General features: G+C 51.8%; 7 protein-coding genes across 10 annotated transcripts; 4 read left to right on the top strand and 3 right to left on the bottom strand.

Annotated features, from left to right (window-relative positions):
- Positions 1-245: 245 nt before the first annotated feature.
- On the bottom strand, positions 246-3,713 carry LOC108027607 (cystathionine beta-synthase). Its single transcript, XM_017099128.3, has 4 exons — positions 3,593-3,713; positions 2,038-2,262; positions 681-1,722; positions 246-624 (listed from the first exon to the last, which is right to left on the bottom strand). Exons 2-4 carry the CDS (start codon positions 2,258-2,260, stop codon positions 321-323), a joined length of 1,569 nt encoding a protein of 522 aa, XP_016954617.1. The 5' UTR covers positions 2,261-2,262; positions 3,593-3,713; the 3' UTR covers positions 246-320.
- Positions 3,714-4,421: 708 nt separating this feature from the next.
- LOC108027617 (microsomal glutathione S-transferase 1) lies at positions 4,422-6,416 on the bottom strand. 2 transcript variants are annotated; one of them, XM_017099139.3, is made up of 2 exons: positions 6,253-6,416; positions 4,422-5,020 (listed from the first exon to the last, which is right to left on the bottom strand). In XM_017099139.3, exons 1-2 carry the CDS (start codon positions 6,379-6,381, stop codon positions 4,694-4,696), a joined length of 456 nt encoding a protein of 151 aa, XP_016954628.1. In that variant the 5' UTR covers positions 6,382-6,416; the 3' UTR covers positions 4,422-4,693. The 2 variants fall into 2 exon arrangements, with proteins under 2 accessions (XP_016954628.1, XP_016954627.1); XM_017099138.2 differs by lacking the exon at positions 6,253-6,416 and adding an exon at positions 5,534-5,761.
- An 84-nt stretch (positions 6,417-6,500) lies between these two features.
- On the top strand, positions 6,501-8,551 carry LOC108027519 (uncharacterized). The gene is made up of 4 exons (XM_044092800.2): positions 6,501-7,136; positions 7,199-7,855; positions 8,112-8,235; positions 8,292-8,551. The coding sequence occupies exons 2-4, from the start codon at positions 7,628-7,630 to the stop codon at positions 8,507-8,509; spliced, it is 570 nt and encodes a 189-aa protein (XP_043948735.1). The 5' UTR covers positions 6,501-7,136; positions 7,199-7,627; the 3' UTR covers positions 8,510-8,551.
- Positions 8,552-8,645: 94 nt separating this feature from the next.
- On the bottom strand, positions 8,646-12,532 carry LOC108027609 (probable nuclear transport factor 2). Of its 2 annotated transcripts, XR_001768337.3 has the most exons (5): positions 12,216-12,532; positions 11,322-11,393; positions 11,167-11,265; positions 10,086-10,424; positions 9,387-9,505 (listed from the first exon to the last, which is right to left on the bottom strand). XR_001768337.3 is itself a non-coding variant. In XM_017099130.3 (4 exons), exons 1-4 carry the CDS (start codon positions 12,321-12,323, stop codon positions 9,392-9,394), a joined length of 393 nt encoding a protein of 130 aa, XP_016954619.1. In that variant the 5' UTR covers positions 12,324-12,525; the 3' UTR covers positions 8,646-9,391. The 2 variants fall into 2 exon arrangements, 1 of the variants encoding a protein (XP_016954619.1); XM_017099130.3 differs by lacking the exon at positions 10,086-10,424 and having other exon boundaries at positions 8,646-9,505; positions 12,216-12,525.
- A 798-nt stretch (positions 12,533-13,330) lies between these two features.
- LOC108027616 (zinc finger protein 501) lies at positions 13,331-15,230 on the top strand. 2 transcript variants are annotated; one of them, XM_017099136.3, is made up of 2 exons: positions 13,331-13,713; positions 13,779-15,230. In XM_017099136.3, exons 1-2 carry the CDS (start codon positions 13,453-13,455, stop codon positions 15,036-15,038), a joined length of 1,521 nt encoding a protein of 506 aa, XP_016954625.1. In that variant the 5' UTR covers positions 13,331-13,452; the 3' UTR covers positions 15,039-15,230. The 2 variants fall into 2 exon arrangements, with proteins under 2 accessions (XP_016954625.1, XP_043949462.1); XM_044093527.2 differs by having other exon boundaries at positions 13,567-13,713; positions 13,768-15,230.
- Positions 15,231-15,904: 674 nt separating this feature from the next.
- On the top strand, positions 15,905-18,122 carry LOC108027591 (glyoxalase domain-containing protein 4). The gene is made up of 4 exons (XM_017099109.3): positions 15,905-16,118; positions 16,345-16,394; positions 16,471-16,577; positions 17,313-18,122. The coding sequence occupies exons 1-4, from the start codon at positions 16,023-16,025 to the stop codon at positions 17,924-17,926; spliced, it is 867 nt and encodes a 288-aa protein (XP_016954598.1). The 5' UTR covers positions 15,905-16,022; the 3' UTR covers positions 17,927-18,122.
- A 133-nt stretch (positions 18,123-18,255) lies between these two features.
- Positions 18,256-20,912, top strand: LOC108027590 (uncharacterized). The gene is made up of 3 exons (XM_017099108.3): positions 18,256-19,337; positions 19,404-19,702; positions 19,963-20,912. Exons 1-3 carry the CDS (start codon positions 18,336-18,338, stop codon positions 20,444-20,446), a joined length of 1,785 nt encoding a protein of 594 aa, XP_016954597.1. The 5' UTR covers positions 18,256-18,335; the 3' UTR covers positions 20,447-20,912.
- Positions 20,913-21,180: the final 268 nt, after the last annotated feature.

The raw sequence follows: 21,180 nt of genomic DNA, 5'->3' as shown, positions 1-21,180 counted from the left end.
CGTCGACAACAGCGGCTCCGGGAGGTATCCGCTCCAAAACCGCGAGCGCCAGAAGAATGAATGGCTTCGTGATGACCGAAATGGGAATCCTCGGCTGCCAAATTAGACTACGCTGAGGCAGAGTCGCGTCTTATACCCAATCTCTTTACAGCTGTACTTTGGCAACAGGAAACTAAACAATTAAAAAATCAGTAAACAAAGATCGCCTGCACTTTTCTGTGCTCTCCAAGTAGCCAAATATGGGATTCGTGTACATTAAAGTGCTTTATTGGACATAAGACGAAATGCTGCGGGTATAAGTTAAAACGCGTGGACATAGCTTAGTGGCTGCTGCCGTTGGTGGTGCCGTTGGCCTTGTGCATCTGCTGGCCGGCGGCAATAAAGGTGGTCACGTCCAGCTTGCTGGCCACCGCCCTGAGCTCCTCCTTGCCGGCCGCGCTCTTGCCCAGGATGAGCACACTGGGATCCACCTCGAGGACGCGGGCCAGCTTGCCAAGGGTCTCGGACTCGTTCAGTCGGATCACTCGCTTGTTGAGCGCCTTGATGGCGGGGTCGGACTGCTGGCGGTTCATGCTCACGATCTGGGTGATGAGCGTCTCCTGGCCCACCACGCCCAGAATGGACCTAAGTGGGGGAAACAGAGTTATAAACCTGGCAGAGGCGGAAATTCTGTGGCCTACCCATCATCCGGATCCACAACGGGCAGCTGGTCCACGCGATGCTTCCTCATCAGGGCAATGGCCTCGCCAACCGTTGCACTCGACTTGAGAGTGGCCGGTGGGGCGGGGAGCTGGAGCTGCTCGATGGACAGGTCCCACCACCAGTGACCGTGCTCGTTCACCGGCTCCTTGAAGCCACGCGCCTCCATCCAGTTGTCCGAGACGAACTTGGTCATGTAGTTGCGTATGCCATCGGGCAGGATGACCACGCAGCGCTGGCCCTTCTTCAACTTGCGGGCATGCTGGAGCGCAGCGTGCATCGCTCCGCCGCTGGAGCCGCCGCACAGCAGACCCTCCTCCGCGTTCAGGCGCCGGCTCATGGGGAAGCAGTCGGGATCGCCGATCTTCGTCCACACGTCCACCACGCCGTCGTCGAAGACGGTGGGCGGGAAGTCATAGCCAATGCCCTCCACCTCGTAGAATTGCACATCGGTCTCGTTGAGCTCCGCGGGCCGGGCCAGGATCGAGCCGTAGGGATCCACGCCGACGATCTGGCAGTTGGGGGCCTGCTCCTTGATCTTCCGCCCAATGCCGCTGATGGTGCCCGCCGTTCCCGCGGAGACCACTATCATGTCCACCTGGTTGTCCAGCTGCCACAGGATCTCAGCGGCAGTGCCATCGTAGTGGGCCAGCGGGTTGCCGGCGTTCCGGTACTGATCCAGGACAATCGAGTTGGGCGTTTCCCGCTGCAGTTGCTGGGCCACGTAGATCAGTCCCTCCGGCGAGTCGTAGGCGGCCTCCGTGGGCGTCCGTATGATCCTGGCGCCCAGGGCTCGCAGCGCCGACACCTTCTCGTTGGACATCTTCTCCGGCATCACGATGACGCACTTGTACCCCTTGACCGCACAGGCCATCGCCAGGCCGATGCCCGTGTTGCCCGACGTCGGCTCGATGATGGTGAAGCCCGGCTTCAGGAGCCCCTGCTCCTCGGCGTCCTGCACCATGCGGTAGCCGATGCGGTCCTTCACCGATCCTCCGGGGTTAAGGAACTCGCACTTGGCATCTACGAGAGCACAAGGTATTTATCGGGTTGGTCAAAACATAAGATATGTCACTGTCATTACTTCAAGGAGGAATACAACAAATTCAAAGCAATACGTAACTAAAAATATCCTTAGAGTCTCAGTTATACCTCATTCAGTTACTTTACATTTCGTTTTAGATACGTATTGCCTTCAATTCTTTGTAAGATTCCCTGTTTCAAGGTACATTCAAGGCTTGAAGTTTCTGGGTTTCCCCGCTGTAAAACAGATGGCTCTTTTCGAATGTGACAAAGGAGAGTAATCATCTATGCATTAGCAAGATGCCAAGGACTTACACATCTCGCACTCGACTCCCTCGCTGGCGGGAATGTGATTCAGTCTGACCAGTGGAGTGCACCCGATCACCTCGAGGATGTTCGGCGTGATCTTTTGGCGGTGAGCGATGCCCCGTTGGGTGTGGGGCGACTTTTCCGCGCTCCCCAGGTGCCATTTGCACTTGGACGGCTTTCCGGGATCGATGAAGTCGGCGGGCCTTTCGTACGGCTTCGGCTGTGGCATCTCTGCGGGGGTGAAAGAGCAAGGATTGTAACTCGTGGATGTGTAATCAAGATACATCTGCGGTAGGTGGGACCCTGCTTTTCCAGGGGTCCTGGTTGGGCTGGAGTTGCGTAGGAGTGGTGGGAGCATGGGGCACTCGCGGTAGTAAAGTAAACCGACTTGTGATATTTTGAGCTATCGCTTTTTGCTAGGAATCGCAAACAACAACTGATTGCCGGAGACCTCAAGGTTGTTCGACTTGAACAGCGCCAGGTGGCGAGGTTGGCCCCGACGATCCTGGACCTTGTCACCTCCGAATTCCGGTGGGCATACGCAGGGAAGTGCGAAGATAGCGATCAAAACACATTTCTTGCCGTCTCACTGCGACTGAGATTGTGAAGTGGCACGAGATGATTGTTATTCAATCGAAAGCGAAAGGTCGGGCCCGAAGAACGATGACGCGCCAAAAAATTGATAGAACAGAGCCACTAGGAAACAGGAGGGAACGCTTATCAACTCTTTTGGTTTGCAAGCAGATCCCTGGTTCTGCTTGGACTGTCTCTAGGGAAAGTTTGCCATTGAGGGATCCGAAAACTAGCCTGGCCATGCCGGTGCAGAGGCTCTTCCTTGATTTCCGGGCATCCTTGGATGGGCCCGTTCATCAATCCCAATGGTTCCAGTCGGAGGCCCCTGGGGGTTGCCGAATAACTGGGGCAGCTGCCGTTCGGGTGGCGTCGTATGTGGTAGATAAGGCTTCCAGGTGGCACTGATTGATTGCCCGTCATCTGGAGGTGCGAGCAGGGGTCAGTGTTTGCGCACACTCTGGGAGGGCTCCAGGACCTGGGCACCTCTTGGGGCTGGGACTGGGGTGGGTCGGGGTCTATTGCTCCTGAGTGCGTACATAGGCTCGAACAAGAATCACTGGGAACTTCGCGCAAAGCTAAAAATCTCTGTAAAATCACTTTTCAACAACTACCAACAGCTTACGATTTTCGAACTCCTCGCGCTCCTGCTTTTTTCAGTGTACGCTCTCTTCTTCGTTCTGCTCCGCTCAGGAGTTTTTTATTGCTCTTTCTTGTTTATCTCCCCCTCGCGCGCGCTCGGACCATCCGCCTTGTAAGTATGTATGTATTTATGCGTACATCGATATATTTGTTTCTCAAAGCACGCGGCTCCAAAATAGAAAAACAGAAGCGGAGAGCAGCGACGATATGTATGTAGGAACACGTAAAAAGCACATGTTTCCCTGCTCTGGTTGCCGGTTGGGTTCTTGGTTAGGTGCGCAGGCTGCAGGAACTGGGCGGGCCAGGACCTGTGGGGCCCCCGCCGATCTGGGGCTCTGGTGGTACTTACTGGGGCGGGTGTGGGCCAGTCAAGGAGCAACTAAGTGGCGAGAACTGCGAAGGGCGACCGCTGCGATGCTGCCAACGAAGGCAATTGACAAAGCCAACAAAAAGTACAACCAACGACAACAAAGTGCGGTGGTGGTCGGCGGCGACGCCGGCAGAGGCGGCGGCAGCGCACAGTGGGCGCCGTCGCCCCGCAGCAGTGGGGGAACCTCCTGTGCACTTCCAAAAATTTATAGGTCTTGAAAGAAGCTAATTTCAGAAAATAAATATATATTTTATTTCATGCGTTTGCTTTGGTAAAACGTCTGGCTTGGAAAGAGGACGAGTTTTCTGTTTTGAGCTCATTTGATCACGCCTGCAGCTTAACAGAGGGTAATTGGGCAGTCCGCAAATCATCAAGAACACTTACATTTTCGAAGGTTTATAATATTTGCATTTTTCATTTGCTGTTTTCTTTCCCACTGTGAGTGCGAGAGCGAGATGCTCGCAGCGATAACCAGTTTTCGCCCTCGCTCGCACAGCGCGGCTTGAGCTGTGATTTATTGTACTAAAAATAAACGGAAAACGGGAGTAATCGCACGTAAAAGGGCTCCAAAACTGTAAAGCTACGCAATAATCTAAAACTATGGCTTCAAACTGTAATAGTTTGCGAGGCCCAGAAAAGCTTTCCCAAACTGTCAATGCATCTACAAGTGCAACCAGTCGTTGTGATCATTAAAAAACACATTAAGTTAAACGTTTGACCTAACAATTACCGTTTTTGCCCCACGGATGATCCCGAAAGATGGAAGTGAATTGGAAAATACTTATGTTATCCTAAACTAAAAGTGGGATTTATATTTTTTTAATTTATTATGTAAAACGGTTCAATCTTCATATTTGCAATGTGACTTTTGTATTTCTTAGTTTGGTCTAAGCAATGCCCCCTTTTCCGTGGAAAAGCTCGCTTGGATTCCCTTCCCTCCTCCAGTGGACTGCAGGGAGAACCGTCTTCACCCAGGCTGTGATCCTCCAACAGCACCGAAGCCGAGGTCGGTGTATTCTAATATGCAGGAAGTTATTTCGGAAACGGGTTGGAACAGCATCAAGGACTAGAGCTGTGTGCCTAGAAGGCGGCCGAGAGGACGACCTGCAGGGCCATGTAGACGGTGGCGCCCAGGGCCACGAAGAAGGCCAGGGCGCGGGAGGGCTGGGGCACCACGACCACGGCGTAGACGAGCGTGTGGACGATGCGGGCGATGCCCACGGCGCGGAACAGGTTGATGGCCAGGAAGGCGGCCGGGTTGGTCAGCACGTAGAGCAGCCCGATGGCAAAGAAGGGCAGGATGTTCTCCAGGTCGTTGCGATGGGCACGACGCACACGCTCCACATTCGGGTCGTCGAACTTGACCTTCAGCTTGGGCGACATCAGGTCCTCGGGGTTGGCGAAGGTCTGAAAACGAGTTGGAAAGTGAGTATGCTCCATCCCAAGGGTCCTCCGATTCCCAACCCAGGCGAGCCAGGGCACAAGGAACTAGGTCTCATCGCGATACTGATCTGTCCAGTCACAGTGTGGGCACATTCAGTTGAACCAGAGGCATAAATACATTTTTAGGGCAATGGTAATCAAGTTCATTTACAACACACGAAGATTATCAACTTAAAATCTCAGCTTAATGAATGAGTTTACAGGTAATTAAACGAAGTTAGTTAAATGCCTTTCTAATTAGCTTGAGCTGCTTTTACTTCCAACCTTAACCCCGCCGTCTGTGTATAACAAGTATTTACTTCTTGTGCTTATAATTCTCAAGTTGTTTTTTGCGATGCACTTCCAAGACTACTCGTTGTAGAATATACACTAAAATGAAGACTCTAGGCGATCAATACCTTTTCATATAGGGAGTTAGTTAATAAACTTTCCCTGGCGCGAGACTTTGACCCCACTGTGCGACCCCACCCCGCTCACCTTCGTCTTGAATCGCTGGACGGCGGTCAAGAGGCTCATGAGCAGCATTTTGATGACCAACACGCCGACCCAGAAGGTGAAACTCTTGAAGACGGGGTTCGAGAGGCTGAGCAGTTCCACGGGGCTGGCCATTTTGGTGCTATCTCCTGGTTCCCTGGCCTTATAAAACGTTGATAACCGACTCCACAGCTCGCTCGCACGCCGCTAAAAATCGAATGAGCACCTCTCCGCACTCGCTCTCTCTTTTTATGCCGGCGAACGGAGGAGCTTTGGCTCACTTGCCCTCTCGCTCCGACTAGCTGATAAAGTGCCTAGTCACACTGAGGCGGCGAATGTCGAATTCGAACACACAGCAGCGGCCAAGAAAGTGGCACTGCCCTGCACTGTGTTTTTGAAACGCTGCAATTCCATTTTGTATGACTTTTGTGGGGGTTTGGTAGGGGATTTCAGTGGGTTGTTGAAATAACACTACAAGAAATCATTTGCTCAAGACCTTTTCATAGACAAATCATTTTTAAATACTTGATTTAGCTCCTGGTTTTCTAACATCATAAGGAATATTACAGTTGACACCTCTTCATAAGCAAATATTTTGTGAGTTCAAAGCTCTCTTTAACCGCCCGCAAGTGTACGCCTGTGTATCTGTAGAAACCCGAAGTTGTTGCGCACTATCGTGTAGATACCATGTAGACGATGCAGTTTGAGCAAAGAGCACTTACGGCCGTGAAGAAACGCATCAGCCCCGTGTAGATGGCCGTGGCGAAGATCTTGAGCACCAGAACAGCCGACCATCCCAGGTAGCACCGGAACACCTGGTTCTCCAGCGAAATGAGCTCGGGATTGAGCATTCTGAGGGCTGCAGCTGCACTTGCTTACTGAAATCGGTTGTAATCGCGCTGGGAAGCAGAACCCGGCGATACCCTGGGCACTTGCAGGCCGGGAGTGTCGATTCCAAGGAATGTCAGCATTCTAAATTCTACACACGCAGTATACAATATGTTTTCCAATAATCAGGAGATTCCCCCACATTGTTCCCTATCTTGAAGCAAGCATTGCGCGGTTGACATGTGGTAAAGCCTGGAGCCTCACATTCGAGGCTTATAATTCCCAAGTGCTTTTCCTGCGGCACGTTGAGGGTATGGCTTGGATCATCATTCGCTACTTCTGGCCATAACTTGTTTGGCTGTCGGCGCTGCCAAGTGCCGGCGATTAACATTAAATGGAACTACAAAAGCAAACGAATTGCCGGTAATTACCATCAAATTGCAAAAGCTCGCAGAGCCCAATTATATTTCGCTCTGGTTATTCAATAAAATCTTCGAAACAGGCATCACAAAGTTTAAAAATAAAATATGGGTTGATCAGACAAATCAAGCGATAAGCAACGAATATAGATTAGAAGCACACCTGTATTTGTTGAATCCTATCAGCTTTTCCTTTGATAAGCCCAAAAACCGATGGGTTTAAAAAAATGTAACACTAGTGGAGACTATGTAACGCCTTAGTTTACTATGCACAGTGGGGGATGGTCAACAGGTATAACCTGTTTGTGGAGGAATACTTGAAGTAAGCAGCCGCAGAACAGGATCCATAACTCGATCTAGTAAGTAGAAGCATAGCTTCCGATTGAATTCGAATAAAACATGTTCCAACCCGCCTCTACAGCAAGGCCTCGATATGTTTTGCACCGTCCACTCGGCCACTCAGCCACGGCGACCCAACCCGCTGGCCCCAATTCCGGGAAATAGCTCCGATCTTGGGCCTAACCTTCTGCCGGCGAATTTGGGTAATGGCGAGGCGAGCACAATGGTCTGTAGGGCGGCTGCCCAGATCCGACCCAGCATGCACACCACACGCGTATGTAAAGCCATTATGCTCCACTCAATCAGCTTCTGGGCGAAGGCTGGGGCTCGAGTGCGGCTTACGGCGGAAGAGCCAGGCGGTGTCCACTTCACAGACGGGCCCGAGAGGCCCGAGCAGCAAGCGCGGACGGACCAGCAGAGGGGCCACGAATGAAAAGCCTATTTCCTAAGTGTAATTAATTAATTTCGGCGGCGAGGCTCTGTGACTGCGCCCAACTGCAGCCGCATTTGCATGCCATCTGACGTCCATTCGGTTCAGTTCGTCCAGCGCACTGTCGTCGCGAGCACGTCCAGAGTAAGCAGCCAAACAGCCACGGAACCATTCAGAACGGTCCTGGGCTACGGAGCACGGATTTTCAAGCTGGACCACGTTTTCGAGGACTGTCAGCGGCAGCAGTTTCACAGAATGTCTCACGGCGAGCGGAAGGGACGCCTTAACGTGGTCAAGTTCCTGGAACTGGTAAAGGATTTTTTTTCAAGTGACTGTCTACGTTCTGGTGGATAACTGAATGTCTTACCGGATCCTTGAATACTTTTCCCCCAAAACATCTTGGGGACCGTGAACTGATGCACAAAATAAAGCCATAACAATTCGCAATCCTCAAATATTTTGCCCCCAAAAACCACTTGGGAATTATAGCCCGATTTCCGGCACCTGTGTTCTACGCGTTTCAAGGATCATAACTCAGTCCCCCTCGTCTGCATTATACTTTTAGGGCTTTGCCGTGGCGTGCCTAGTGCTTCACTTCTACAGCTTCAACGACCGCGACATAATGACATCGTTCCTGGCCACTGGCACCTTCACGGGCTACATCATAGTGGTCGTTGGGGTCTTCGCAGGTACGTGTCCATGTACAGGGTCCCGAGTTCGTGCTCATAATGATAAATACCTGCAGGTGTGCTGATGCGGGCGCCCATACACAAGCGCATCGATATATTCTTCAGTGTCCTGGGCTGCACCCTGTTCGTGGCCAGCGGGGTGTTCATCATCGAGGCCTGGGAGTTCTCCTTCCGGACCCGAACTCGGGACCTCGCGCTCATCAAGGCCTCGCTGTCGATCGTCAACGGGGTGCTGTTCGGGTTCGACGCCGTCTTCACATTTCGCGACAAGTGAGTCGGCCGGAGTTCGGCCGGAAAGCACTCTGCCAAGTCCTTCGGAGCTTCATTTGATGCATTTAATAGTTCTAAGTACGTACTTTTTCGCCGCTCTAAATTGAAAGTCCACCAACCTTAAGACAACAAGCCAAGGGTTAACGTTAATCTTTATATTTAAGTGTTTTTTTGTCTCAATAAAAAGTAATTCGCCATCACTCAATTAGTCATACAAGAAAGCTAGAGTCGATATCCTCGACTGTGTAATAGTCCCGGTACTCAGATCGCGGTTCAAGAAGTGGGTATTCGATACAAAACATTGCAATGCGGCTATCTAAAGTATTTCAATAATTACAATACAGAACCGGACGAGGGCCCAATCGAAAGTGTGTTGAGTCTATAAAAGTACGAACAAAAATCAATTTTAACGCGTGCAGTTGCCAGCGGTTTTGGTTGCTTTCCGGGGAAAATGAAAGGAGAGCTCGTCGCAGGCCACATACCCCGCTCGATAGCCCTGGCTAAATGGGAGCCCGAGATCCAGGTGTTCGCGGAACAAACGATTCGCTGGCCCCGCGAGCCGAGAGTACCGGGCGCAAGGGGACACGAGAGTGGCGGGCTGGTGGCCCATTTTGTTTACATCGCATAGTAGTTACAATTTAATTTCTTCCTTTACTGTGTGTGTTTTTCTTCTCTTTCTGTTGCTTTTTGCATTTGCTGATAGACGTGAGACCGCTGCTTGTGCTGCTGCTTTGCATAGTTAGTTTATTTTCCTATTGAGTTCCACTGCCCGCCCGCTGATGTCGTTGGGCGCCGGGCATCTTTGGATGTGGGTTGAGTGTGTGTGCTGGTTGCTGAGTGGTGCGGATAAATAGTTTTGGACGCGCGTCCGGCGGAGTGGGCGCTCCTAGGCAGAGTTGTGGATGTTCAGGCGGAAGATGTCGTGGGCCACGAAGAAGGTGCCGGCGTTGGCCTTCAGCACGAAGACCTGCGAGAAGGCGTGCGGGGGGTCGTCGTCGCACTGCAAAACAAGCAAATAGACACATATCAATGGTCAGTGGTCACTCAAGCGGTGCGTTAGTTCACTAACAAGCGTGCGAAAAACCAATTTCGGGCTTTAAGTTAGATCGGGAAGGGAAAACACACTTAGCTCCGGGGGCCTGGGGAGAGGGGTGTACAGAACAACTGGCGATCGGTTGCGTGCAGGTGAGTGTTCACTGTACCAAACTATACAGCTAGCTAACATAGAGGTTTGAAAGCCAAGCCTCCGATGTTGTGCAAGTATTTAGGATATTTACAGGACTCTCTGTGAGGAGGCAGTCAATCTGAAGGCGTTTAGGGTGTTTCAGATGGCAAATGGTGAATAAATAAAAATCAGTTTGAAAGAGAGTTCTAGGGCACAGTAAGTGCAGAGGAAGACGTCATAAGCATCTGATCACATCATCCGTGCTAGGGAACTCCTCATTGTAGGGCAGTGTCCGGGTTCCAGCGACCAACTGCGCGTCAACTAGTTAGGAGAAGCGAAACCAACTCAAAAATTAACGCAACCATGCACGAAACGAAATGCGCAACACTTTTGGTTAATGCGGGCATTCACGTACTGTGCGGACAATCGGAAGAAGGTGGACTATTTGCTGGTGGGTGGAGTGGGCGGCAGAGGGGCGGCAAGCAGCAGCACTGTCTTATCGCGTAGATGTAGTCTTCTTTCGCCTCTTAACTGGGTCTCGTCTCGTCGCTGCTGGCGGGGGCTGCTCGTCTCGGTCGGGAGCTCGATTGGTGTACTCGCAGGCAGCCAGTTGACCGGGCGTGGCAAGTCGGGGGCGGTGGGGCTACACATCGTGCAGCGAGAGCCGAAATATGTCGTGCTGCACAAAGAAACTGCCGCCCACCGGCTTCAGGACGAAGGTCTGAATGTAGGCGTGCGGCTGGTCCTCGTCGGTCTGCACCGGTTTGATGGGTTCCGTGGCAACCAGATTGGGATATACGAGATATACAGGTGTACAATGCACAAGGTGTATGCGATGCGGCGGCGGCGGCTGGCGGCACTGCCCCATGGGGAATGGAGTGGAGCTCAGACCCCGAACGAGTGCGAGCACTGATTTCGGTTGCTCGCAGGCCACAGAGGGGCTGTCTATCACACATTTTGGGATGATAGCTACTGCAAAATCTACAGTTGCTGCATGAAAATGAGCTTGAAGTTATCGTGATGGGTTGATAGTTGATCCTACTCGACAGAGATGCTTTCCTTGAGGCACTAGTACTGGTTGAGTTCATATTCTTTGCCCTGTTTAGATCATTATTTCTGAATAATCTGTTAGGCTTGTACCATGACTCAGCGTGGGCAATCAATATGTTTAGGTCTACACCATATATACTTGTACTTCGTGGAATCACCAGATGTGGCAGGGTCAAGCAAGTGTATAAAAATCAAAGATAAAAAACTATGTGCGGGCAGTGAATGTATGTTTCTCATGTGAAGTTAAGAGCACAATGATTGGGGTCTTGGCGCAACATGTTGATGAACCAAACCATGGGGAACACAGTTTTTAGGTGATGAAACTCGACTGATGGACAGTGCTTTTCTCCCAACCGCCGCCGCGCCACAGGCAGTCGCTCGATGTGAGTTGTGGGACTTTCCCAGGGCGACTCGCTTCCGCCCCTTCCCGTGGCGATCCTGCTTACCTGTAGCCTTCCGAGGACGTTGATCAGCACTCCGCCGTCGAACGTGGGCTGCGAGTCCACTGTGGTTATCACTCGGGTGATCTTCTGGAAACTCAGACTCTGCAAGGGGCAAGGCGTTAGCAGAGTGCCCTCAGATAGCGTGGGTCAGGACTCACCTGGACTTTCTCGAGGATCTTGGGTGCACCCTGTATTTGGTGGCCCTCGAAGGTCATGAAGGAGTCGGTAGCCTGGAAGACAGCAGGGGTGTGATTAGATTCTAGCCGAATGTGCCGACTTTATCCCGGGCAAAAGCCTGGTATTTTTACTTGGTTTGGACACTCTTCGAAAGAGTTTTAACTTTTGTTTCTACACAAATCTACCCATGCTTCAAGTCTTCTTCAGCCGTTCCTCTCGATATAGTAAATGTATTGGAACTATGTTCTAAGTTCGAGTTTTAATTTTAATTAATTAGTTAAAAGCAATCAAATTAATTATGTACTTTTTTCGATGGTTGCATGTCTGGATCACGGCTGTTAAAACCTATTCGTACATTATATCAACATAAAATATCATTTTTAAAAATTTTCTGCGTTCTACTGTGCCCCCCCAGAAAGGCCTGTTTCACACATAAACCTTTTTTCTTCTAACACATCAAATGTTGGTCGTTACAAGTGCTTTTTTCATTTTTGCCGGTGCTACTGTGCTGCCCTCGGCTGTGTGTTGGCCATATATTTCGCATGTGTATTTATTTGTGCGGGCATGGGCGTATGTGTCACCCGAAACTTCGAGAACCCATGCGCCCCGCCCCGTCCGCCCGCGATCGCCCCTCCCCTCGCCCCGATGTCCCGCCGGCAGGCTCCAGCTGCTTTTGGCGCGCTCTTTTCTTTTCGCGCCCGCCTTCCCTCTTTTTCCGCCCTGCAGTGTGAAAGGAGGCGAATTTTCAAGGGCGCGTCGCGCGTCACCTGCGTGCGACAGGGACGGCAACAGCTGGATGCGGAGGAGCAGGGCGGCGGGAAGGGGGCTCGGGGAGCGGAGAGGAGGGAGAGGGAGGAGGCAGCAACAACACTCACGCTGTAGAAGTTAACCACGTTCGCGCGGTTCGCCGGGTCGTCGAAAATCGCATAGTACTGCTGCACAAAGCCCTTGCCGATGTCCTCGTACTGCGGATTCAGCGACATTTCACTCGAGCGGTGGAGGCGGTGCGGTGCGGAGCGGTCGAAGGTTGCGTTGCTGGGTACCAGGCAGTCAGCGGTCAGGCAGTCAGGCAGTCGGGGAGTGCGGAGTCCGGATCCGATCGCGGCAGCACGACTTTTTGAAACTTTTTAAAAAACCAAAAAACCAACCAAATTAGTGGGGATGTGAAAAGATGTCAAGGTATCGATACATCGATGATATTTGTATTGAAAGGTATGATCGTGGCGATACTTTTCTACGCCGAAATATCGCCTAGCGATATCATTTGTAAGTCTCTCATTTTTTCGTTTAGTCGTGAGCTAACGTTGAAACGTAAGCAACGTAAGTCAGTAGAAAAGGGAGATAGCTTCAGGGTGAGTGGTTGAAAAGCGAGATGATAGCTTTTCCGAGGTTGTCGGCTATCAATTTAATAGGCAAATAAAAATAAATATGATTGCTCACCGCGTGTATCGCTGTTATCGTGGCCGATAAAAGACTGAACTGAAAATCGTGATTTTCACCTGAAATACCGCTGTTATCGATAGTCCGAAAGTACGGTCTCACCAAAATGTTAGCTGCGATAGCCGAGACACCCTCCCCGCGCCCATTTGACCATACTCACCATACTCCCCACATGGTCGACATTAAAGTTTAAATTTAGGGCGCCATTCTGATTGTATAGAGCTCTTAGAAGAAAATTCTAATTATTATTCTGTATTATTTTTGTATTTATTCTCAGGTTTTGGGGTAATTGTATGTTTGTTCTTGTTTATGTGTGTTCTTTTATTGTAACCAAATAGTTGAAAACAAAATAACAAATCCCGAGAGTGCTGCGATTCATACAATTGCGATAAAAACAAGCCCCCAGGCCTATGATTTTTTTAATTATGCCATGTTAACCACCATTTTAGTTCTCTTAATTTAAATCCAACTAATAAATCGATAACGATGCCGATGCCGATAGCGGCCAGAGTGACCGAACTGCGACGGATCCGATCCCAGGCGGTGCCACAGGTGTCGCTGCGCTCTGGTCACACCGGCAGTGGGTGCAAGAAATTGGCAAAGGAAAAAGGGAAATAAAAGGGCTGTTTTTCCACGTAGGGCGTTGCATTCTGGTGCCCACGATTCGCAGCGATGTTCACCGCATTCACCGACCTGGCCCGCCTGTGCAGGATCTGCCTGCGCCACCTGCGGGACCGGGAGAGCCAGCGCCCCGATCCCCGACTCATCGCGATCCTGCAGAAGTTCCTGGACATCGACCTCCTGCAGCAGCCGCACGGCCTGCCCACGGAGATCTGCACCCTGTGCCACAATGCGGTCGTCTACTTCGAGGAGCTCTGCCAGGTGGCCAGGGAGTCCAGCCAGAAGCTGGGCGAATGGCAGGCGATGGACCGGGTGCATATATATGCCCCTTTTCGGGTGACTAAGCCAGGATTAATACTTTCTTAGGGCTTCCGCAGGTGAAGGAGGAGCCGCTGGAGGAAGCCACAGGGGGCACTGTCGGACAGAACCATCCGGAACTGGGGGCAGAGCAGGTAAGGCTGGCGGATGGCGTGCCCGAGGAGCTGGCAGAGAAGCAGGAGGATCAGGAGGAGGAGGAAGCGCTAGAGGAGCAGCAGTACCAAGTGGAGTACTCGGACAGCCAGGAGCAGCTCATCCAGCCCGCTGGCAACAAGAGACGCGCCGGCCTGGCCTGCGATCAGTGCGGCAAGCAGGTGTACAAGCTGCCCTACCTGGAGGCCCACATCCGCAGCGTCCACCAGGGCTACTCGAAGCCCTTCCTGTGCCGCAGCTGCGACAAGTGCTTCACCCGCTACGAGCAGCTGCGCTCCCACATGCGCAACGCCCACCCGCAGCTGGAGCAACTGCAGCAGGAGCTACGCGACCTCATCTGCGAGCTGTGCAACCGGCAGTATAGCACGAAGAACGCCTTGGGCGAGCACCTGAAGCGGCATGCCCAGCGCAAGGAGCACGTGTGCGAGCACTGCGGCGTGGCCAAGGTGACGCGGACGGAGCTGCTGACCCACCTGCGCACCCACAATCCCACCTGGGAGCGCTTCAAGTGCGAGCAGTGTCCGCAGCTGTTTCGCCACAAGAGCGCCATCAGCCGGCATGTCCGGGTCGTCCACGAGGGCCAGCGGAGGTTCCAGTGCGGCCACTGCGAGAAGAAGTTCGGCACGCACGCCTCGCAGGTGCGGCACGAGCGGCTGCACGCCGGGTCCACTGGCGGCGGAGCAGCAGAGGCCGCCGAGGAGTGGCCCTTCGCCTGTGCCCATTGCCAGGAGCCCTGCGTTTCGCGGCAGACTCTGGAGTTGCATCTAAGGAGGCACAGCGGGCGAAAGGCTCACCGGAAGCGAAGGGAGGAGCAGGACCAGGATCAGGGCAGTCTGGAGCGGCAAGAGCACCAGGAGCTGCTTCGCAAGAAAGAAAAGCTGAGGAAGAGGGGTCACCCAAGCGAGGACCACGCCAACGAGGCCACCGAGCAGCCAAAGGAGAGACAACAAGATCGAGAGTGCCAGGACGAGGAGCTGGATGCGGAGCTGGATGCGGAGCACGGTCTGCTGGAGGAATGGCAGCACAAAGTGGAGCTGGAGGATCCACAAGATCCCGAGTGGGAGCACAAATTAGAGCAGGACGCAGAACCACACGACGTTCCGCCAATGGAGCTGCCAGAAGAGCACTTCCATGACTTCAAGCCGAGCCCTTCGAAAGCCTTATGATGACCTAAAGTTAGGTTGGCAAGCCCATCCACTTACATGTGTTTGTTCAAGGCATTCCCAAGAAACCATAGCCCCGATCACGGCCGAATATTCCACGGTGTGCTATGCCAGACGACAATTGTTGAATATTTTATTTTACACGTTTGTAACACTGCTATTACAATGTATTAAATCATTTTTATATATCCTGTTTTCTGAAATACTCTTCTATCTTGGGGTGCACATTCAGTTCTCTTTTCGTAAGCTAATTTTGTGGTGTAATGGAAGATTAAGTCAAGAATCCACATGTTTTTATAGGCATTTAAAGCTGGTTCTGGCAGTATGCTCTCAGTGCAGCGCGCGGCGAGGTGCTGTGGACCTTAACGTCGACGTATCCATCCATCGGTGGACTGGACGCGGCACACGCACGCCTTCCAACCGACCTTCGGGCTCACCTCTTCCTGGTGCAGCTCGGCCAAGTCGAGGGTAGAGGCCTCTGGCCTTGGGCTGGACGCCGTCATGGGCCACCGCCACGGGGTTGTCCTCTGGGTGCTCCAGGGCAGTCTGCTGGACAGGGGACGCCTGCGTAGCTCCTAAATGCCATTGTCATTACTGTTTAACACAGTTTATTTAATGTTGTTTCACCTGCTATCGAAATTTAAAAAATAGTCGTTACTTAGCGTGACCGTTCTGAAGTCCCGCCGAAACACTTGGTATTTTATTATACTAGTCAGTACCATAAAATACCATTTCACTCGATTGTAAGCATATCGATACCAGGAGACGAGAATAGTCCCATTCGATATTTTCAATTTAGGGACTCGATTACTTAGAGATGTGTCTGGTGCCGATAGCGACTGCCGACTATCGATAGGCCGAAAGCTCCCGGCGCTCTGAGTACGGTCACACCGCCCTGGACGTACATAAACAAGCTCGAGACTCGCTCGCCAAACAATTTGCCCGCAAACTCGTTGCCTGCGTGAATCCCCAGCGACCAGCCCAAAGATGTCGGCCATTCCGGGACGTGCCCTGCACTACGTTTTCAAGATCGGCGACCGCGCCAAGAACGCCTTTTTCTTCCGCCAGATACTGGGAATGACGGTGAGCGGGGGTGGGGCGGCGGGATAGCATCTTCCCGGGCAGCTATCTTCCCGACTCGGCAGACTTTCTTATCGGCAATTGCACGTCTGGCGGCGTTTATCTGGACGTCTTGTCGACGTCGCGCGTCCGCTAATTGAGAAGCCCAGGTGCCGACTAACATCATATAACGACGCTGTTAAAATGGCCTTCTTTTCTTCTGTCTTTCCCCCTTCCCCCACGGCAACAGGTGCTGCGGCATGAGGAATTCAAGGAGGGGTGCGACGCCGCTTGCAACGGGTGAGTGCGGGGAGCAGACATGCGGGCGGGCTAAGCTCCTGGGACAGGACTAACCGGTAACCCTTGACCCCGGCAGGCCCTACGACAACCGCTGGAGCAAGACGATGGTGGGCTACGGACCCGAAAGTTCGCACTTCGTCATCGAGCTGACCTACAACTACGGCGTGAGCAGCTACGAAATGGGTAAGAGGACTAGGGCTCGGTGTCCCTAGCACCTGGGACGACAAGGAGCACCTTCCCGAACTCACAAGCGCTCAAAGGGATACCGAGCAACTCAAATGTGATCTTCATTGCATAGCAGGAGTTTCAGAATAGCTGTCTAGAATTAAGGCCTTAAAGATGTGTCTAGAAAGTTAAGTTAGGGGACCTGCCCCTCTTCATATTTAAAAGATGTTAAATCCGTCTTTAGGTATGTTCTTTACATTGTGATAACTCAGAGTAGACTACTTTCCTTAACTCCAAAACATCCCCAGACTCACGTGATAGTTTTCACCTTCGGTAAATCTCAATGATTAGTTGATAACTCAGAAGCGCATTTAGCTACCACTTGTAATTTCGGTGGGCTTATCTGCACGTACGAACGGGTTGTTCTGTCTTCGACAATTTAATAATTAAGTGGTCTGCTATTAATAGCTGTTTGATGTGTGACTAGGCACAATTGCCTGCAGATAATAGGTTAATAATCTTTTGCCTTATGAGTGGACACATAGTTATCTTTGAGGCGGGAATCTATCAGAGCAGAGAAGCTATTTTAAAACCCTTACAGATTGCTGTTAACCGCAGGATTAAGTGATGCGAAACGCTTTAACAGTGGGTGTTGGGTGTTTTCTTAATAAATATAGTGAGCATAATAAACGAGGAAAAAGGGAAAGTAGAAAACTGTATTTGCAAACTAATAAGTTTTTGTGATCCCCACAGGCAACGACTTTGGCGGCGTGACCATACATTCCAAGGACATCCTTTCGCGGGCCGCCAAGCACGCGTATCCTGTGCAGCAGGTGGCTGGAAAGGCGGGCAGCCTGCTGACCTCGCCAGATGGCTACAAGTTCTATGTGATCGATCAGCCGTCCGCTGGCTCCGACCCCGTCCAGTCGGTGGAGCTGAATGTGAGCAGTCTCCAGAAGTCGCGAGCATACTGGCACGAGCTGCTGCAGATGCAGGTGCTCGAGGAGAGTGAGGGCAGCCTGCGCTTGAGCTACGGCGGAGAGCAGGCCTCCCTGCAGATCACCCAGATCGCAGAGCCCCTGAACAGGGCCAAGGCCTATGGGCGAATTGCCTTTGCCATTCCGGCAGCCCGGCAGTCGCCGCTCCAAGAGGCTGTGACAGCAGCCGGCGGCGCCATTCTGACGCCCCTGATCACCCTGGATACGCCGGGCAAGGCCACCGTCTCCGTGGTGATTCTCGGCGATCCCGATGGCCATGAGATCTGCTTCGTGGACGAGGAGGGATTTGGCCAGTTGTCGCAGGTGGAGGCCGACGGCGATCAGCGGCTGGACAAGAACATCGAGAAGGATCCCTTTCAGCAGAAGTGATCCCCCGCCGGCGATCCTGAGCACTGATATTTGTACACACTTTGTATTCGGATTTTGTATTTCGTTATGGTTATTGGTCGTTGACGGAGGTTTACCCATATTATACTACACATTTTAAATGTTTATTATGCCTCTCGAAAAGCGTGTAAACTTGAACTGTTGATTAACAAAGCGCCTTGCGTACTTACTTTCCTTACATAGACTTTTCTTGAATGGTTTTTTTTATAAAAGATAACTAATAATGTTTTTTAGGATATTAGCATCTATCCATGACTTTTACCTCACATTAATTTCTGTTTTAGGAGAGGCAAATTAGAACGTTTCCTTTTTTGTAGCACTTGTATTTTTAGGGCTTTCCCTGTGTTTTTTTTATTTTTTTACCTGTACGACGAGGAGACTTGGGCGCAGGATGAAGGACTCGAGTCTATCGGGACCGACGAGCGTTTTGGCGGCGAACCCGAGACCGTGGGAGAACGTCGACTGGCCGGAGGAGCAGCAGCGGTGGATCCACCGCAGTTGGGGCCAGTACTTTGCGAGGATGCGGAAGAACAGCTTTGCCCACTCATACTTCGACAAGTGCATCGAGGAGCACGAGGGGCTGGACCACAAGGCCCTGTGTCTGCGCAGCAAGTTCCAGAGATCGGTGGCCCTCACCCAGGGCGCCCTGGAGGACAGTCTGCGCGCCACGGCGGCGGGAGAGGTGTGGAATGCCAACGTGTCCATGGAACTGGCCGATGCCCTGTACGATCTGAATCGGTTCGAGGACAACAAGAGCCTGCTGCACGACAATGTTCGCCGGCACGCGGGCACCGCCTTGAAGGCCTTCGAAAACCGCCTCCTGGTGGTCGATGAGAACCTCAGGGATTGCACCGGCTTCAGCCTGGCGAACTTCTTCATGGAGCACTCGTCCCAGTTGCCCGGCTTCTACGACCATCAGCAGGAGGAGGTGCGAAAGGCGGACAAGCGACCGCTGTGGAAAATCCTGAAGGAGCGCAACGAGTGCGACGTCCAGAGCAGCATGGATCGCAAGGAGGAGATGCTCTCCCCGCTGGAAATGGAGCGCAGGCGCCGCAAGACGAAGATCTACTACCAGAACTACCTGGGCCGCAACTGGACCGATTTCATCTTTCTGAAAACGCTTCGCCGCAACCCCAACAGCCTGTTGGACAACAACTTTGGCTCCTCGCCGGACAGAACCGCCTACCTGGAGCACTCATTCCAGCGGCTGAAGACCTTCACCCGGATGCTCCAGGCCCGGAGTCCCATGTACAACGAGTACTTTCAGCGAAGTCCGCGCATGGAGGCGCGCATGCGGGAGTCGAATCTGTTCAGGATCCAGTACCAGACCAGGCGCAATATGCTGAGCATCCTCCGAACCATTCAGGTGCTGAGAAAGAAGAAGGACCTCAAGGTGACTAACGGCTAACCACATTTATGACGCACATTTCTCAACTGTATATCCTTGTTACGCCAACAGCGCCTTCGCAAATTCGTGGAGGACGTGATGGGCAGCTATGTGGTCATCAAGACGAACCGTCTGATGCCCTGGAAGGCGGAGTTCATGAACGAGGTGTACAACAACCTGGCCCTGAGCCTGTGCGAGGGATACCGCCTGCCGCCCACGCGGGTCACGCCCTACGACAAGGGCGCCATGTGCCACCTGCTCAACATACCCACCGCCAAGCCCCTGGAGCACACGGAGTTCGTCTTCGGGGACCGGTCCACCTACTCCTACGCGGGTCCCGAAAAGCAGAGCACCGACCGGTTGGCCGACCAGTGAGTTCTTGCGTTGACTTGGTTAAAAACAGGGATTGCTTGGAAGGTTTCTACATTTTTGAACTCGATTAGAAACAAAAAACAAAAAACCATCTTAGAGGGAAACCTTCTCAGTTATGACCCACTCTATATGAACGAACATTCAACTAAAGCTCCCACCTATCCTTCAATCCCTCGAAATTATAATACCCCTTTATTATTCCTCACAAGGCCGGATGAATAAGATACACTAAATTGCCTCAACTCCTCTTCCATGCTAGAAACTTCATCGAGTACCTGGAGAAACGCCTGCTGTTCGCCCGCCTTCCGATCGAGAGGAGCTACTTGCTCCACGAGCTGGCCGACCGGCACATGCAGAAGAACCACTTCGTCCAGAGTCTGTCCTACGCGCAGAAGGCCATCGACGAGGCCCGGGGGTGCAACAGCCGCATCTGGGAGTTCCTCAGCACCATGCTGATGGCCAAGTCGCACGCAGTGCTCCACAAGTACGAGCGGCAGACGGAGGTCCTCAATTCCGCCTACGACCTGGCCACCCAGCTGAAGTCGCCCCAGCTGTGCACCTTCATCGAGCTGTGCCGCATGCTCAACAAGGACTACATAACGCTGCGCAAGATGTCCCAGCTGGTGACCAGCAAGCGACTGCGCACCAAGCTCTCCAACAGGTCCAGTTTCTTCACCTCCCCCAACTATTCCCCCAACTTTTCGGAGATCAAGAAGCAGGAGGCTGATGCTTTGACCGCCTGACTCGGCGGACTGGATGGAGGGCACTGATTCCCCACAGTGCCCTCCATGCGATCCGTTGGTTCTCGCACGGCCAGGCAGCAGCCTCGAAAAGTAGCTCGAAACTCATATAAGACTGGGAAGTTTGAAAACAGATTCGAAACAATTTGAAATGCTAAAAAAATGTGTAAAGTGACAAAATCGTAAAAATATGCCTAAAAAGCCAAATCGTAAGAATATACCAATGTGTAGGCCTAAACCGAATTAACTGCAACATTTGTGTGTTGTTTTAAAATGAATTTACCGTCCAAATCGAATGTTTGCCCAAGAAATATTCAATCTAATGAAGACCTTTGGAAAGTAATGATTTAAATCAAACGGCCCAGCTTTGGCATGCAAATTATCCGAAATTAAAATGTCACTGCCCCATATTTGAATACAAATGTGCGGCACAAATAAAGTCAACAAAGTGCGGCCGCTGTGAAAACTATTAAGCGGGCTAATAAAATCAACGGCAACGACACAGTCTAACATCGAAATAAAATCATTTAAAAGGGCTTAACAATTAAAAATCAGAATATCGCATTTCAACGGGATTATAAAAATAACGAAATTCAGTCTTTTTTGCCGTAATTATTTCCAGTCAACCGAAGTACAATCTAAACAAAACTCCGGACGGGCCAGTCACAATCGGAAAAAAATGTTTTCACGCTCTTAAATTATTTATGTTCGATGGGGCGGGAATACGATTGCACTTG

Source organism: Drosophila biarmipes, chromosome X (genome assembly GCF_025231255.1).
Source record: "Drosophila biarmipes strain raj3 chromosome X, RU_DBia_V1.1, whole genome shotgun sequence".
Classification (NCBI taxonomy): Eukaryota; Metazoa; Arthropoda; class Insecta; order Diptera; family Drosophilidae; genus Drosophila; species Drosophila biarmipes.
This window is presented reverse-complemented; position numbering and strand designations above follow the sequence as displayed.

Excerpts from the sequence above, each read along its gene's own strand:
- LOC108027607 (XM_017099128.3), bottom strand. The coding sequence starts at position 2,260 with ATGCCACAGCCGAAGCCGTACGAAAGGCCCGCCGACTTCATCGATCCC. Across the intron at positions 1,723-2,037 it reads GGGAGTCGAGTGCGAGATGT|ATGCCAAGTGCGAGTTCCTT; the intron begins GTAAGTCCTTGG and ends GTGCTCTCGTAG. Across the intron at positions 625-680 it reads GTTGTGGATCCGGATGATGG|GTCCATTCTGGGCGTGGTGG; the intron begins GTAGGCCACAGA and ends TCCCCCACTTAG.
- LOC108027617 (XM_017099138.2), bottom strand. The coding sequence starts at position 5,665 with ATGGCCAGCCCCGTGGAACTGCTCAGCCTCTCGAACCCCGTCTTCAAG. Across the intron at positions 5,021-5,533 it reads TCCAGCGATTCAAGACGAAG|ACCTTCGCCAACCCCGAGGA; the intron begins GTGAGCGGGGTG and ends ACTCGTTTTCAG.
- LOC108027519 (XM_044092800.2), top strand. The coding sequence starts at position 7,628 with ATGCCATCTGACGTCCATTCGGTTCAGTTCGTCCAGCGCACTGTCGTC. Across the intron at positions 7,856-8,111 it reads TGGTCAAGTTCCTGGAACTG|GGCTTTGCCGTGGCGTGCCT; the intron begins GTAAAGGATTTT and ends TTATACTTTTAG. Across the intron at positions 8,236-8,291 it reads GGTCGTTGGGGTCTTCGCAG|GTGTGCTGATGCGGGCGCCC; the intron begins GTACGTGTCCAT and ends AAATACCTGCAG.
- LOC108027609 (XM_017099130.3), bottom strand. The coding sequence starts at position 12,323 with ATGTCGCTGAATCCGCAGTACGAGGACATCGGCAAGGGCTTTGTGCAG. Across the intron at positions 11,394-12,215 it reads ACGTGGTTAACTTCTACAGC|GCTACCGACTCCTTCATGAC; the intron begins GTGAGTGTTGTT and ends GCTGTCTTCCAG. Across the intron at positions 11,266-11,321 it reads AGATCCTCGAGAAAGTCCAG|AGTCTGAGTTTCCAGAAGAT; the intron begins GTGAGTCCTGAC and ends TGCCCCTTGCAG.
- LOC108027616 (XM_017099136.3), top strand. The coding sequence starts at position 13,453 with ATGTTCACCGCATTCACCGACCTGGCCCGCCTGTGCAGGATCTGCCTG. Across the intron at positions 13,714-13,778 it reads AATGGCAGGCGATGGACCGG|GTGAAGGAGGAGCCGCTGGA; the intron begins GTGCATATATAT and ends GGGCTTCCGCAG.
- LOC108027591 (XM_017099109.3), top strand. The coding sequence starts at position 16,023 with ATGTCGGCCATTCCGGGACGTGCCCTGCACTACGTTTTCAAGATCGGC. Across the intron at positions 16,395-16,470 it reads TGCGACGCCGCTTGCAACGG|GCCCTACGACAACCGCTGGA; the intron begins GTGAGTGCGGGG and ends TGACCCCGGCAG. Across the intron at positions 16,578-17,312 it reads CGTGAGCAGCTACGAAATGG|GCAACGACTTTGGCGGCGTG; the intron begins GTAAGAGGACTA and ends TGATCCCCACAG.
- LOC108027590 (XM_017099108.3), top strand. The coding sequence starts at position 18,336 with ATGAAGGACTCGAGTCTATCGGGACCGACGAGCGTTTTGGCGGCGAAC. Across the intron at positions 19,338-19,403 it reads GAAAGAAGAAGGACCTCAAG|CGCCTTCGCAAATTCGTGGA; the intron begins GTGACTAACGGC and ends TTACGCCAACAG. Across the intron at positions 19,703-19,962 it reads ACCGACCGGTTGGCCGACCA|AAACTTCATCGAGTACCTGG; the intron begins GTGAGTTCTTGC and ends CTTCCATGCTAG.